General features: G+C 44.0%; 1 protein-coding gene across 2 annotated transcripts in view; it reads right to left on the bottom strand.

Moving 5' to 3' along the window:
* The window catches only part of STAC (SH3 and cysteine rich domain), a gene marked incomplete at its 3' end in the record, with an annotated part of 118,455 nt that extends 103,297 nt beyond the window's left edge, over positions 1 to 15,158 (bottom strand). For both annotated transcript variants that reach the window (XM_080934431.1, XM_080934430.1), the window contains exon 1: positions 15,035 to 15,158. In XM_080934431.1, coding sequence (XP_080790557.1) covers positions 15,035 to 15,145 — 111 coding nt within the window. In that variant the 5' untranslated portion in view covers positions 15,146 to 15,158. The remainder of the gene's footprint in view (positions 1 to 15,034) is intronic.
* Positions 15,159 to 15,396: the final 238 nt, after the last annotated feature.

Consider the following 15,396-nt stretch of genomic DNA (forward strand, 5'->3'; position numbering starts at 1 on the left):
AGTATTTAAGGATGACTATTAATATAACACACTGGATAAAGGGGACAAAGGGCCCAAAGCCATCCCTTGATGACTTAAATACTGGACACAATTCCACACCCAGTCCTGCTGGGCACACCTCTGTGTACAGGTCCATATGTCCAGGCATATGCTCTGTCTCTAACACAAAAACTGTGACGGCTTCCTTGTTAGCATGACCCTGGAGCATGTGATTTGCCTGAGAGGGATCCTGTGGAATAAGGGTTGAACTTGCATAGTAACCAATACTGTTTCCCCCCTCAAATGAAATTACTCATCTGCAGAAGTTTCCAGAGTCGTGAGGGAGATTAGGAGAGCCAAGGTCATCCCTCAGTCCCAGCGACATGACACTCAAAAATCCAGTGACTCTGTAAGTCGGTCATCTATGAGCCTGATGCCTCCAGTAATAGCCATGCAGGTGGGGAAGTTGTAATTTCACTAACAACTGTACTAACCCGGCCCTTTAAAAGGAGGGCTGTAGCTGCTGGTGAAATTATGACCATAGCTGTTATCACTGTCCCACACTAATACCCAGTAGTGAGCAGATCCCAGACACTCCACATCCACTAATTGTCTCCACTCTGATAGTGATACTGTGGAAGGTGTCACAAGCTCACTTTACAGAAAACATGGTAGGGAGGGACTGTTAGCTAGCATCCCAGAGCCATAGTGGGATTTGAACATAGTGTCTGGCTCTGGAGCCCAGTGCTCTGGACCAGTTTGATTTTCCTTCTTTCCTTCTTTCATTCTTTGTTTCTTCTCTTCCTTCCTTCCTTCCTTCCTTCCTTCCCTCCTTTCTTCTTTCTTTCTACTCCTCCTCTTTCCCTCCTCCTTTCTCCCTCCCTGTTCTTTCACTCTCTCCCTCCCTCCTTCCCTCCCTCCCCTCTCTTTGTGGTTTGTGAATGTTTGCTTGTATGTAGACACACGTGTGTGCAGGTACAGCTGTATGCTTGTGAGTGGAGGTCCAAGATTCACGTCCCTTGGCTCCTTTGATTGCTCTCTACCTCACTCACTGAGGCAGGGTCACCTAGTTGGACCCTGGGAGAGCTCACAGATATGCTCCCAGTGTTGCTTAGCCAGCTTGCTCTGGAGATCCATCCCTTCTCTGTACACTAGAAGTATGGGGCAGGGGGGTTCCTATGGTCACCAGGCTTTAATGTGGGTTCCAGGAGTCTGAACTGCCTTTCTCACACATCCTCTGTAAGAAGGTTAACCACAAAGATATCTAAACAACCCTTCTTTATTTTCTCAAGCAAACTTCCTTGTGGATATTAGAGTTTGTAACAATAACATCACAGTGCTGTATGATATGACAGTCAACCGTCTCCTCTAGTGAAGCCAATTTCACACGTGCTTCTGTGTGACGAGGAAAATACTTACACATGATGACCCACTCACTTCCGTCTCCTCCTCTCTCCCCCTCCTTATTAAAATAACATGAGATCATGCAGTGTTTTTTCTTCCACTTGACACAATGTCCTCCAGAATCACTCAGGTTATGACAACAGATCTCCTGAAGGACTGAATAATAGTTTGTCACACACACATATAAATTATGTGTGTGCACATGCATGTATGCACATGCATCTCACAGTCTTGTTGTCTACCTACCATTTGTTGACACCCTATCTGGTTATGAACAAAGGAGCACAGGCACCTCTCTAAGGTGGTGACTTTGTTATCTCTGGGTCACATGTTCTCTCCTGATTCACTTGTAAAGCTTGGGTATCAGTGGGAGTGTAGGAATAGACAAGGTTTGGGGGAGGCAAACCATGCTGGAAATGAACTCTCAAGAACAGACTAGTACTCTCATAAAGGAGGTTCCCAGAGCTGACCTTCCCCTCTCTCCAGCAGGAAACAGTCTCCCCAGCCCTGCCTCTGACCTTGCCCTGGACTCCTGCTCCACAGCCATGGGAAGTACCTTTCTGATGTTTGTGAAGTAACTCTCGGTTTCTTCTCTCGTGTTCCAGAACCCAACCACGTGCAAGGAAATATCTGAGAATCATTAGAAGATGATATATATATATATATATATATATATATATATATATATATATATATGTGTGTGTGTGTGTGTGTGTGTGTGTGTGTGTGTGTGTGTGTGTATGTGTGTGTGTGTGTATGTGTATATATGTATGTACATATGTATGTATGTATGTATATATATCAAGAATTTCTAATTTCTGAAAGTAATAAAATCATTTTAAAACCTAATAAATATATTATATCCCTGGATAAAACGCTCCTTACTGTGAATAATTCATTAAGATACTAATAGATATACTACTCAATTACTTTCAAAATATCAGGATTCTTTAACTTTTTGTTTTTTTTCAATATTTAAAACAAAATGTACTAATGTTGAAATATCTTAATTATATACATTCGTGAGTTATCATGTGATGTGCAATTTCAATAAATGTATACATTCCATATTTAGATGTGAGTACACATATTCACCTTCTTTATCTTTATCACCTTTTAAAATATACTAAAATGTAGTTGGGCAAGATAAAAAGTTCTTGTGAGCCGTGACACAAGAGGGTGCCTATAAATAGTGATTGAATGTGGTTATTTTTAAAAGGGGATTTAAAATATTTTCCCATAAAGTATATTTTGGCCAAAGTGTTATTTTTGGAGTAAGAATATAGCTCAGTAATGGGACATTTGCCTACTATGTGTAGACCCCAAAACTTCAAAGAAAAAGAAGTTGTTATTTTGTATAACTTGGTCAGGAACCTAAAACCTATGTGCAGGTAACTTATGGAAATCCCCAGTGGGCAGGGCATTTCTCTCATCAGCTAGCAATGGCTACTTAAGCTTTTTAATTTTTATTGTTGTGCGTGTGTCTGTGTGAGTGTGTACATTCGAGTACAGGTATCTTTGGAGGGTCGGAGAGGGTGTCAGATGCCCTGGGGCTAGAGTTACAACCAGTTGTAAGCTGCCAAGTGTGGGTGGTGGGACGTGATCTCAGATCCTGCGGAAGAACAGCAGGTGCTCCTAACCACTGAGCTAGCTCCTCAGCGCCCATCAACGCCTATTTCAAAGTACAGTGCAGTTCTGAATGAGAGAGAATACATTTCAAAGTCATGAGAATAGAACAGATGATTCCGAAAGAGAATCCAGAACATATTACCATTTATTATATAATGGATGTACCACTTCAATATCATTGAGAAAAGAATAAATTATTTCAGCAAATGGTTTTTAAAACACTGACTAATCATTTGAGGTATTTAGAATTCTTTCATCCCTTACAATGCTACAAACCCAAGACAGTTAATAAAGTATTAAGATAAGTTTTTATGGTAATGACATAGAGAAATACAGAAATACAGATTAAATATTATTTTCCGTTCTCGGGGTGGGAGAGGCATTTCTGAAGATAAATGAACCGAAGAAAGCATAGCTAAATTTGATACAAGCTATATGAGAAAGACAAATCTATATTGAAATGTAGTAAACAAGATGTAAAAATGGACGGCAGTGGGACACATATCTGCAGGGCATGGATAGAGAATTTTAGAAATGAATAGGAGATGGACATGCAGAGTCAGAATGGGCAAGGGCATGAACTGATCTGTCACAGGGGTAAAGGACAAGCCACAGGACGGTATGTAATTAGAACAATAATAAAACCCAATGCTCTCCTGCAGTTTACCTATCTTCCCCCTTTCTTTCCTTGTTTTCTAGCCCCGCCCCCTCTTTCTCTGTTCAGGCTAGTGATGAATGTAGTCAACTTCCTGCCTCTGCTCTTGGATTTCAGCCATGCACCACGATGCCTGGTTCCGTTTCTGATTTCAAAGGCTGCCCTGCCACAACTTCAACCCCCAAATCAGGAATCCACCTAAAAGGAAGAACGAGGTGTTTACCAGACTTTTCCCAAAAGAATATATGTGAATGTCTTGTAAAAACAAGAAAGGATGAAGTTTGTAATAGTTTTAACAATTCCACTTCTGGTTGTATAGATATGAATAAAAGGGTTGGGGCAGATTCTGCCGGTATCGTCACAGAGCGGCATTACCCACAAGTCAAAAGTCCAATGTTATACAAGTCTTATTAATACAGGAATAAAAAAACCCAAAATATATAGATGTATATGTGTATGTATGTTAAAAATAGAATATTATCCAGTCCTCCATAAAAGAGAATTCTCATAATATGACACAACTCAGAAAAAGGTTTACGGTATTGTGTTGATGAAACCAGCTGGTCACAAAAGGGTCAATGTTATGTGAGATGCTTAGAAGCTGCCATGGTTGAACTTAGTTTTTAAAGTGAGTAGAATTGTAGTACTCATCTGGAACTTAGAGGAGGCAGATATTGGGTAACCATTGTTGGCTGAGGATACAATTCCACTGAGAATAGAAAGTCTTAGAGATAGATGGGTAACAATGATTGCACAACCGTGTGAACACACAGCATTGCACCAACTGTATATTCCACATGGTAAATTCTATGTTCTCTGTATTTTACCTCACATGTTGGCTGCATGTGCTCAGCCAAGGGAGTGGCATGATTAGAAGTTGTGGCCTTGCTAGAGTAGGTGTGTCACTGTGGGTGTGGGCATTAAGACCCTCCTCCTAGCTGCCTGAGGATGCAGAGTTTGCTCCTGACTTCCTTCAGATGCAGATGTAGACTTATCAGCTCCTACTACATCATGCCTGCCTGGATGCTGCCATGCTCTCACCTTGATAATAATGGACTGGACCCAGGAACCTGTAAGCCAGCCCCAATTAAATGTTGTCCTTTATAAAACTTGCATTGGTCATGGTGTCTGTTCACAGTAGTAAAACCCTAGCTAAGACAACTTACATTTCCATATCACAGACTGTATTGAAAAGAAGTTAAGGCAGGAACTCAAGGCAGGATGCTGGAAGCTTGAACTGAAGCAGAGGCCATGGAGGGATGCTGCTTACTGGCTTGCTTCCAGTACCTGTTCAGTCAGCTCTCTTCTATGACCAAGGACTACTTGCCCAGGGGTGGCACCATCTATAGTGGGCTGGGCTCTCCCACATCAATCATTAATAAAACACCCCCAAAGATTTTCTTGTAGGCCAATCTGATAGAGGTAGTTCATCAGCTAAGGTTCACTCTTCCCCAGTGACTCTAGTTTGTGCTTGGATTTCAAAAGTGAGTCAGCCCATCACAGGAAAAAGGGACCTAGAGTACTAGGTTTTAATAACTTGTTTATGGAGGGCAATCTAGAAAAGAAACAGAAGATGGACTCAAAACAAACTGAAACCCAGAATGACAGAGAGGAAATCTTAGCTTAGACTTGAGGTAGGCAAAAATTGATGATTGAAAAATATTTCCCATGGTGGTCATTCTTTCAGATTTGCCTTCATGTAGACTTGAGGCTCAAATTTATGTTAAAAACAAGTTGGTTCTAGCAATCGCCAAAGAAAATTAATATATTTTATTTCTCAGGCAATGGTAGCCCGAGGAGTTGAGACTCTGGGTGGGAGATGTAACTGGAAAACTGCAGGGTCTAAATTCCATTCTCTCGGGATAGGTCTTACAGATTTCCAACCAGGTAGTTTTGTGATTCTAGAATGTATTCTAAAGTGTGAAGAGACAAAAGTGTTCCACCACAAATCAATTTAATAATGAAGAGTGAAGAACAGAGCCACAGGGCTCAGCTCACCAAAACCAGAGATTTCATAACAACGCAGCCCCAACCTTGAGGCAGCGCCACACTCGGACAACAATATGGCCTTTACATGTCCACGGCTGAACTGCTCATGGCAAAGGCGGTAGGACTGTCATTACCCAGTCCTGATCTGTACTTTAAACTGCCATCGACCAATAGGTGTGAATCTGGCTGTGAAGGCTATGTGGATAACTTCTTGGGATAGTCATAGGAAACACTGTCATGATTCTGAGCCAGCCACAGTTTTGGTAAGCAGGACACAAAGCACACCCACAAAGAGGAGGATTAACAAACCAGACTATACAAAATTAAGTCTTTCTGTGAGGAGAGCTGGGAAGATGATAATGCATAAGGACCTGAGTTCCATGCCCAGAATCCATTCAAAACAAACAAACAAACAAAAACAAGACACAATGTTGTAGTGCAATACTTGGAGACCCATCCCTGGGAAAGCAGAGACAGGCAGATCCTCGAGGCTCACTGGCCAGCCAGCCTAGCCTACCTGAGAGTCAGGCCAGTGAGGGACCCTGTCTTTAAAATGTGTGCTCTGCTGGGAGACTATTTCTCCTGCTCTCAGCATTCTTTAGTTGAATACACTTCTTTCTATAGGGTTGAGGTCCCCTGAGCTTTCTCTGTCCGTGATAGAATGTCTCTAGTGTTGTTTTGTTCAGCTCATGTTTTGGCAATTGTGTTGGCACAGTCTCTGACATTACTAGGAGACACAACCTCAGAAAATCTGCCCCGTCCTCCGGCTCTTCCTGTCTTTCTGCCTCCTCATCTGCAGGGATCCCTGAGCCCTGGGTATAGGAGTTACACTGTAGATGTATCTATCAATTACAGATGGGCTCTACAGCTTGTACACATATATGCATGAGGCAATAATTAATGTAAGACGAGCCCATGAATTAGAACGCTAGCAAGGAGGGGTTGGGGGAGGGGGGACATGATACAATTATATTTTAATCTCAAAAAAATTAAAAAAAATCAGTGTCCAAGGAATGACTCCAGAGGTCCAGAGACAGACAGACAGAAGAACAGAGGGACACACACACACACACACACACACACACACACACACACACACACACATTTTGCTAAGCCACAGAGGCTTCTTTTCAGAGTATGAGGAAAATGTATGAATTACACCCATCTCTTTCTCAAACTGAGAATACAGAAAGAACTTCGACAAAAAGGAAGGTGATCTAACAAGAAAAAAAGTAAACAAAAGCTACTTCACAAAACATACGTGCCAATAACCTTGTGAGAAACCAGTGGTCACCTTGACACATCAAAAAAAATTCAGACAAATGATCTGGAGTGTTGGTAGTGCTGAGTAGTGAACTGTTGCATGTTACTGGCTGGGACATGTGGGGAGAGTATCCACATATGCATATGCACACACTATGGTCAGCAGGATATATGCCTAATGGACTAGTGCATATACATCCCAGAGACTGTGTACAAGAACAATCATAGCCGTACTGCTTAGGGCACGCCAGCAAAAGAAACCATCCAAATACCTCTCAGCAGAAAAGTGGGTAAACAGCCAGCACAGTGGGTGGTACACAACGCTGCATATGAAAATGTGGCTGCCGAAGTGGACCGGCATTGTGGGGAGTGGGAGAACCATGAAATTCAGTGGTCCACACTGATGAATGCAGTGCTCAAAGTTTCCGAGCAAACAAAAATAATTTACTTAGCTATGAGAGAGGAAGAGGATCAGCTTTGGGAGGTGGTGACGAGAAGAGAGCAATTAGAGATGGGATACACTGGGGTGTGAGTCACATTGTTTTGTGATTTATGTAGTGGCTAGCTACAACTAAGGTTTTCTTTTTTCTTTCATTGAGCAATCATCTTTCTTGCACCTTTAATTGGGATGTTAAATTTGAATGGAAAAGTTTGTTACAAAAGGAAGGCTGACAGAGGAGTTCTCTCAAGGTCCCTGTAACAGGCCCAGGAGTTTCTCATGAAACGAATCAAATCAAATCGCAAATATATGCAATGTGTATGCATCGGGGTGCAGGTCTTAATATTTTTTGAAAGCTGGGGAAGAACCCGATGTGAAAAGCAAATGGAGCCGATAGAGTCGAGGTAGCCAAGCAGGAAAATGGCTTGAATGGACTATTAGACCGCTGACTTTGGAAGAAGGAGAAATGTGTCCAGAAATGGTTGGAGGAAAAGGCAAAATGCACACATAGGAAGAGATGTTTCCAATTTTACTTTCAGTGTGTATCAGTACAAGAAGAGAAACGCACTTGAAAGAAACAGTCAAAACACTGTAGGATTCTTATCTCTGGGTAGACGTGTGATGCGTACATTTCTCTTCTTTAAATTGTTTTGGCTTTCCAGCTGTCTGCATAAAGGACCTTTTATTTTTCTGTGCATGGGTGTAACATAAATGGGGATGGAGTCTGCTCACAAACCTAGCTGCTTCTGAGGAATGCTCTAAATCATTTAGCAACACGAAGAATGATAAGCAGGCTGCCTTTTCCAAAGCCAGTTCTTTGGTTCAGTAGGAACTATGAAGAAGACAATAGGTTCAAATGCTTTCCCTTGGCTGCAGTGGAAGGAAGGTGACAGATGGACATCAATATTGCTCTTTCGAACTTTCTATAATCCTTAGAGTCTCGACAAGTACAGTGGTTGAAGAAGGTGGCTCCTGCCTTTAATCCCAGCAGTTGGGAGGCAGAGGCAGGCTGATCTCTGTGAGCTTGAGGCCAGCATGGTCTACAAAGCACTTCCCAGGATAACCAAGGCTCTAGTACACACAGAAAACCTGTCTTAATAAAACCAAAACAGATAGATAGATAGATAGATAGATAGATAGATAGATAGATGGATGGATGGATGGATGGATGGATGGATGGATGGATGGATGGATGGATGGATGGATAGATGAATGGATGGATGGATGGATGGATAGATGGATAGATAGATAGATAGATAGATAGATAGATAGATAGATAGATAGATGAGTGATTCCTATGATTCAACCTAGGAGGTTAGGTCTGGCCTGGCTTCCCCGGTGATTTGAACGCATTTTGCTTCATCTTCTTCCTTTGAGTAGAAGTTTAATTTCTTGCCTATCATCCCTTTCTGCCCGTGCCGGGGAAATGCTGGGCATAAACTAGACATTGAGTGACTGTTCATTGATGGGCACAGAACCTTTCTCTGATTTCAGGCAGTGTCCTTATGAGTAAAGGCATTTCCTCGAGATCGGGTGGCTTGCTAGGTTTGAAATGGATCACTCAGGAGCTGAGGAGGTGAACGGATTGTATCAGTCCTTCAAATATTAATTGTGGGTGGGTGGTGATGATGCAAAGTCGGTGACTAACGTGGATGAGGCAGAATCTCATCCCAGCTCACAGTTGTAACTAAAAGTACAAAGAGACACAGCCAGTAGAAGCTTTGGAAAGTCAGCTGTGTTGGTGCTACCTGAAATAGCTTCCGTGCTGTTGACTGTTTGATTTGGCTAGGTAAGGATCCTCTGTTTCAAAAGGAGAAGATCAACGGTACTTTATGCATACTTGTTCCAACTGTACATTGCAGTTTCATCTTTCCTTTAGCCCTCACAACATTAAAAATGCCAACCAGAAAGCTGAATAAGGTGTCCCATGCCTTCAATCCCATCATTCTGAAGTTCAAGCCAGGCATATCCTGATCTAAGCCAGCCTGGATCTACATAATTTGGCCCATCTCCAGCAACAGCAATAAAACCCCAAACAGGAACAACAAACAAAACAACAACAAAAAATAAAACAACGGACTTGCCAAGTAGGGATTCTGTCCTTTAGAGATGAAGAGCCCTGTGCCCTGGTTTGCTTCTCAGTTGTGTGAATAAAAGGAACATGGGTCAGGAAATAGAATATTTATTCTACAGCTTACAGTCTATCATCAAGGGAAGCCAAGAAGGGAACTGAATCAGAGACCATGGCAGAGCATTGATTCTGTACGGCTCCCACTGGCTGACTCAGATAGTTCTGTTGTATAGCCCGGGCCAGCCTGCCTAGGGACAGCACTGTTGACAAATTGGCTAGGCCAATTAGTAATTAAGAAAATGCCTCACAAACATGGCTACAGGTCACTCAAATCTGAGCAGTTATTTAGCTAGGGCTCTCTCTTCTCAACAGACTCTAGTTTTGTTTTAAGATGACAATGGAAGCCAACAGTGACACCCAGGGTTGGAGACAGTGAGACAGCTTGCTTATAATTTAAGAAGTGGAAACTGGGAGGAGCCTTGGAACTTTGTCTGACTTCAAAGCCTAGGATTTCTTTCGAGATTGGACCCTTGGTCACATCCCTGATGGCCCAAAAGCTCACATTTGACCCCTGTAAGCTTCTATGTTGTCACCAAGTCAAATGGGAAAGAATTCAGCTACTGGGGCAAGGGGAAGTTTTTCTTTAGTCTATTGATCTCTGTCCAGAGCTCTGCAATTAAACTAGGTCATGGTCTTTCTGGAACAGTCAGTGGGAAGATAGAGCAGGAGACACACAGTTTTTTCAGCTCAACTAATGGAAAAGAAAAAAAATTACAATTATGTTAAACATCGTGACTACACATGCTTACAGGGATGGGCTCTGAGGAAATCACCCTGGATCCAAAGCAGAAGACTGGGTTCTTAGCTAGGAGTATAACCAACGAGCCAATAACTAACTATCTGTGGTACTTCATGTAAGTTACTTACTGTCTTTCTTTACAGCTGAGAGAGGGGAGGGCCTATATGCTCTTGTGGGTCTTATATAAGATATATGTGCTTTCCCCAGATTACACATGCACCTCTATAGTTTTAAATGTTGGTTCTCTTTACTCACAGATTTCCTACAGTTTTTGAACCTTTGAAAGACTCTATTGACCCTCAATGACAAAACTCTGTAGTATGGGATCCTAGGTTTACTCAAGTAGTTCTTGTTTTGTAGATAGGCAACTTTTTTTTTTTTTTTTTTTTGGTAAAAGGATCTGATGAGCCAGCATTTGATTTAAGATGATCCTGTGGGAGGGCGGTGTTGGTGGTGAGATAGTATGTTAAATGTTGTTGTCCATGAATTAATAAGCAGGGAAGGTTAACTGGTTAGATCTACGATGGTCCTTCATATCATCTGTCTTCCTTTGTGTATGTTGAAATTTTCCATAAAATGGTATTTATACAATACAAGGAGACAGTTTTAAAAGCACCTGGAATAAATGCTGTCTAGTGTTACTAATTTCAACACTCTGTAATTTAACTTTGTGAGGAAATTGCAAAGAAAATGGATTTTAAAGGTTGTGTGCCCTCGTTTTATGTTTGGTGGTATTTTGTGTATTTTGTATGCTTAGATGCTGCATCCATCTGCTTGCCTCTTAGGATGCTGTGCAGACCTCCGGACTAGTGGGTCTGCTGTGTTCCAGTTTCCCAGTGGTTCAGGGATAAAGCACTTGATTATTTCCATACATGCACTTCACCGTAGGAAGTATCAGCTACAAGGACGAAGCAGCCAGAGGAGCGTTGGTCCTCAACTGTTTCACCTAACAATGTGACTTCGATAATTTACTTGGTTTTGAAGTGCTGTGGATTGAATTAAGGGCCTTGAGCGAGCTAGACAAGCCTTCCAACTCTGAGCTACATCTCCAGCTCTTGGTTGCTTTCTTGTCTGTGTATGTATGCTTGTGCATGCACAGGTTCGCATATATGTGCTGGGATACCTGTGTGTGCATGAATATGGTGGTCAGAGTAAACCCCCAGGTGTCCTCAGGAGCTACTCACTGTGCTCTTTGAGGCTCATTGGCCTGGAACATGCCAAGTAGGCATGCAGGCTGGCTGGCTGCTAAGACCTCTAGATCTGTGGGTTTTGTTTCCCCAGCACTGGAGTTACAAATAGGTACAACTGTGCTTAGCTTTTTAAAGGGAGGTCTGTGAGATCAAAGGTGGAACTTCATGTTTGCACAGCAAAACCTTTACTGATTAAGCCTCTTCCTAAGCCTCTATCTTTTCTTTTGTTATTTGGTTTAATTTTTTTTTTTTGGAGGCATGGTTTCTTCCTGTGTCTCTGACTGTTCTGGAACTCACTCTGTAGACCAGGATAGCCTCTAACTCAGAGATCCTCCTGCCTCTGCCTCCAGAATGCTGGGATCAAAGGTGTGCACCACCCACTGCCTGGCTCTAGCCCTATTTCTTAAGGAGAAATGACATTGATGTCAAGATGATTCAGTGGATGAAGGCTCTTGCTTCTGAAAGTCTGGGCACCTGAGTTTGATTCCCAAAACCCATAAGATGGGGCCACAAAACTGATTCCCAAAATTTGTCCTCAGATCTTCACACGTGTACTATGCTGTGTACACTCTTGCAGGAGTGTGTGCATACACATAAATAAATAATAAATAAGATAATTTAAAAATCTACAGGCAGGTGTGGTTACGCATGTTTATTATCCTAGACAAAATGTGTCACTAGTGACCTCTCAGGGAGGTTCTTATCTCGAGAACACCGGGAGAAAAGGCTGATGTGAGCACTGCACAAACAAGAGGCAGGTAAAGATGGAAAATACTGATTCCAAGGTCACATGGCTCTGGTCCTGCTCTTGCCATGACCTTGGCTAGGGCACCTATCTTCCCAGAACTTCTTACTGTGTTCTCCATGAAATGGACGCCAGAGTAGAAGCTTCCAGCATGAAGTTTAGGGTTGTATCTGACTGGAGGCAACATTTAGTAGATACTCACGATTGTCCTTGGCACTAAGTAAATATAAAAATGGGCAACAGTAGGTGAGACAGAGAATATAGGGCCACCTGAGTTTGCTTCTGGACTGTCAATCAATGGCTGTTCCTCTGGCCCCTGGGCTCGCTTGTCAAGTATCTCATACTTATATTTCTTATATTTTGAAATTGTCTGTCTGTCTCTTTCCGTTTCTTGAGACAGGGTCTCATGCTATAGGTCTTCTACTTCTTCATCTCAAGTATGAGGCTTACAAATCCATGGTTACCTATAAAGTATCTCTAAAAAGGAATTTTAAATGTCTTTATGGGCTGGTGGGATGGCTCAGTGGGTAAAGGCACTTGCCACAAGCCAGACGAACTGCATTTGATCCCTGAGTTCCCCATGACAGAAGAGGAGGACTGACTCCTGCAAGCTGTCCTCTGACCCCCACAGGGGCACCAGAGTAAGCTAATGCACACAAATGTAATGAGAAATCAAGAAATCAAATGTACAAAAAAGTCTAGAGAAATGCCAATGCCCAGTAGGACCTAGACCATGCATCTCCCGGATGATATTTTTAAAAATGATCATGTTTAGCTGATGCATCATAATCACGTTACAATGATGGGGCACATGTGATAGGTTTTTTTTGATACATGGACTACTATTCAATTTACTTGACATTTTTGGGATGTCTTAGAAATCTAGCTTCTTGCTTGTATTGAAATGTGCACCTTTTAGCCAACACTACCACTTCCCGAGAGTATCCAATAGACAGCCGTCCCTGCTTTGCCGAGATTTTCCCAGCAGGCTCTCTCCTCTCTGATGGAACAGAGTCACTTAAGGCCCCATGCAGTTCACCATACACGATGGTTTTGCAAGCTCCTATTCCAAGCCATCTACCCATCACGACCACCTCTCTTCCGTAGCAGCAAGGCAACCTCAATCTAGTCACGAATACCACTCCAAGAAAACCAAAATCACACACCCACGCAGGCTGTTCCTTACCTAGTTTCAGAGGGTCCAGGAGACCCTCTGAGAACTCATCTCCATTGGCTAGGACGCCTAAGCCACAGTGGCAAAGGGATGGCTGCAGTGACACACATCCGGCAGGTAGATGGCTGAGCAAAGCGGAAGCCTACAGATCTGAACCGTAAGCCGGATAAATTGGTGGGTAATTATGGGCATTACATAGAAGATTTTTGCTTTGCCAAATGATTTACATGAGGACATCTATAAATAGCAAACCCATGCTGTGTGTTTCAATCAGGCTGCTGTTTTACCCCAAGGCTAAGACCTTTCCTGAGCACACCTACTGCAGAATGGTAGGCCCAATGCAAAGTTTAGAAAACAAAGGCTTTCACTCCTGCGCTGCGTTATATGCCATCTACAGAAGCCCAGATCACCTCAGAAATGGCCCCTGACCCTGGCGCTTGGACACTCTAGGAGTGGTGATGGACAAGGATGAGGTTCCAGGTAGAAAAGAGGTGTTTCGGATGTGGGCAGGGAGCCTGCTTTAGAAAGGCCTAGGTAGCATGGTGGATCCGACTTTCCTAGCTCCCACAGCCAAAGGACAGGTCTGTCAAGGCAGCAGGAGAGAGATAGGCAATCTCATCTATTCCTCAAATGGTCTTGTCTGCCTTTCCAACTGGATGTTAGAGGAGTTGTCAGTAGTGCCCAGAAGAGATAGTGGGGAATTAAATTGGAGGGGGCAAAGCTTTTTGGTCTTAGACCACCACCGTCTCTGCTAGGTAGCTACTGACACTCAATGCATACAGTGCCAGCATCCTGCGATGGCAACCAAGACTGCACAGCATAGCCACAGGCTCTCCCTTTTCTTTGCGCTGATGGCCCCCTAAACACGTATCCCTTTGCGGCATTGGGGGGTGTGTCTTACAGCCCCGCAGTGCCCCGGATTCTCACAAAGACCTCTGGACAGCTAGGAGCCTTGCACTTAAGGGAATCTGTGAAACTAACGGCAACTCCATCTTCTGAATTTTACTCTCCTGGCTCGGCTGCCATTTGGCTCTGTGCTGTTAAGCAGCCACGCTTTCCTTGGCTCTCTTCCAACTTTTCCAAACATGTGCCTGGCACCCACGCAAGTTTCAAAGGAAGTCTAAATGTGACAGTAGACGTGCTGTCGGGGTTGGTTTTGTGTATATGTGTTAGTGTGACTCTTAAAAAGACAAGTGTTAAGTTCTACAGAGTAGCAACTTCTACAAGGGGAACGCTAACTTTCTTGCAGACCAGTTACTTATCTTCGCTTAATATATTTCTTTACACTCTTGGTGTCTTAAGTTAAGGAGGCACCCCGGTAAGCGAAGCATCCCTGAGCCCCAGGATGAAAGTACACTTTGTGGGCTCAGTGCTCAAGCTTCCTAAAAGAATAACCCTAGGATGTGTTGGTCTTTCTGCCCCCAGAAGATACCCATACCCACTCTGGCTGTGGACACAAGCAAGTTCAGGGCATGCATCATCCAAACTCCTTCTGCCACTTAAGGAAGCCATCTGGGCTCCAGGGTGAAGCGCTTGGGCTCCTAAGGCAGAAGCTCTGCAAAGGTTTGGGTCTGCGCAGCTGTCTCCTTATGAGAAGCAACGGGTCCAGCGGATCCCAGCTCCACTGGCACCCGGACCCCAGAGGAAAGGTGTCAGAGGGAAAGGGACTCTGTTTCCCCAGTGCAGGCGCGCTGTACCTTGGATTCCAGGCTGCTGGTGGACGCAGGAGAGGGCGGCTGCTCAGTGCCCGTCGCCTCCCCAGTCAGTCCGTCTCCGCTGTCCTCGCGGGCGCCACTCGGAGGGATCATCGTGGCCGCGGGAACTGTGTTGGGCTTCTGGGGGGAACCGCAGGCTCGCTGGACTTCTTGCTTGCTCGCTCAGTGCCGGGTCCCCGGGATGTCCATCGCACCAGGCGGCGGCGTGCGCCCTGGGTCCTCGCCTGGCCAGGTCCTGCCCACCTCCCGGGCCTCCGCCCCGCCCCGCGCAGCGCCCGCGGCCACCTCGCTGGAGATCGCGCGCCTCTAGTCGTGACTGCCGCCCACCGCAGCGGGCGGGTGGG

The sequence above is a fragment of the Micromys minutus genome (assembly GCF_963924665.1).
Source record: "Micromys minutus genome assembly, chromosome: 21".
Classification (NCBI taxonomy): Eukaryota; Metazoa; Chordata; class Mammalia; order Rodentia; family Muridae; genus Micromys; species Micromys minutus.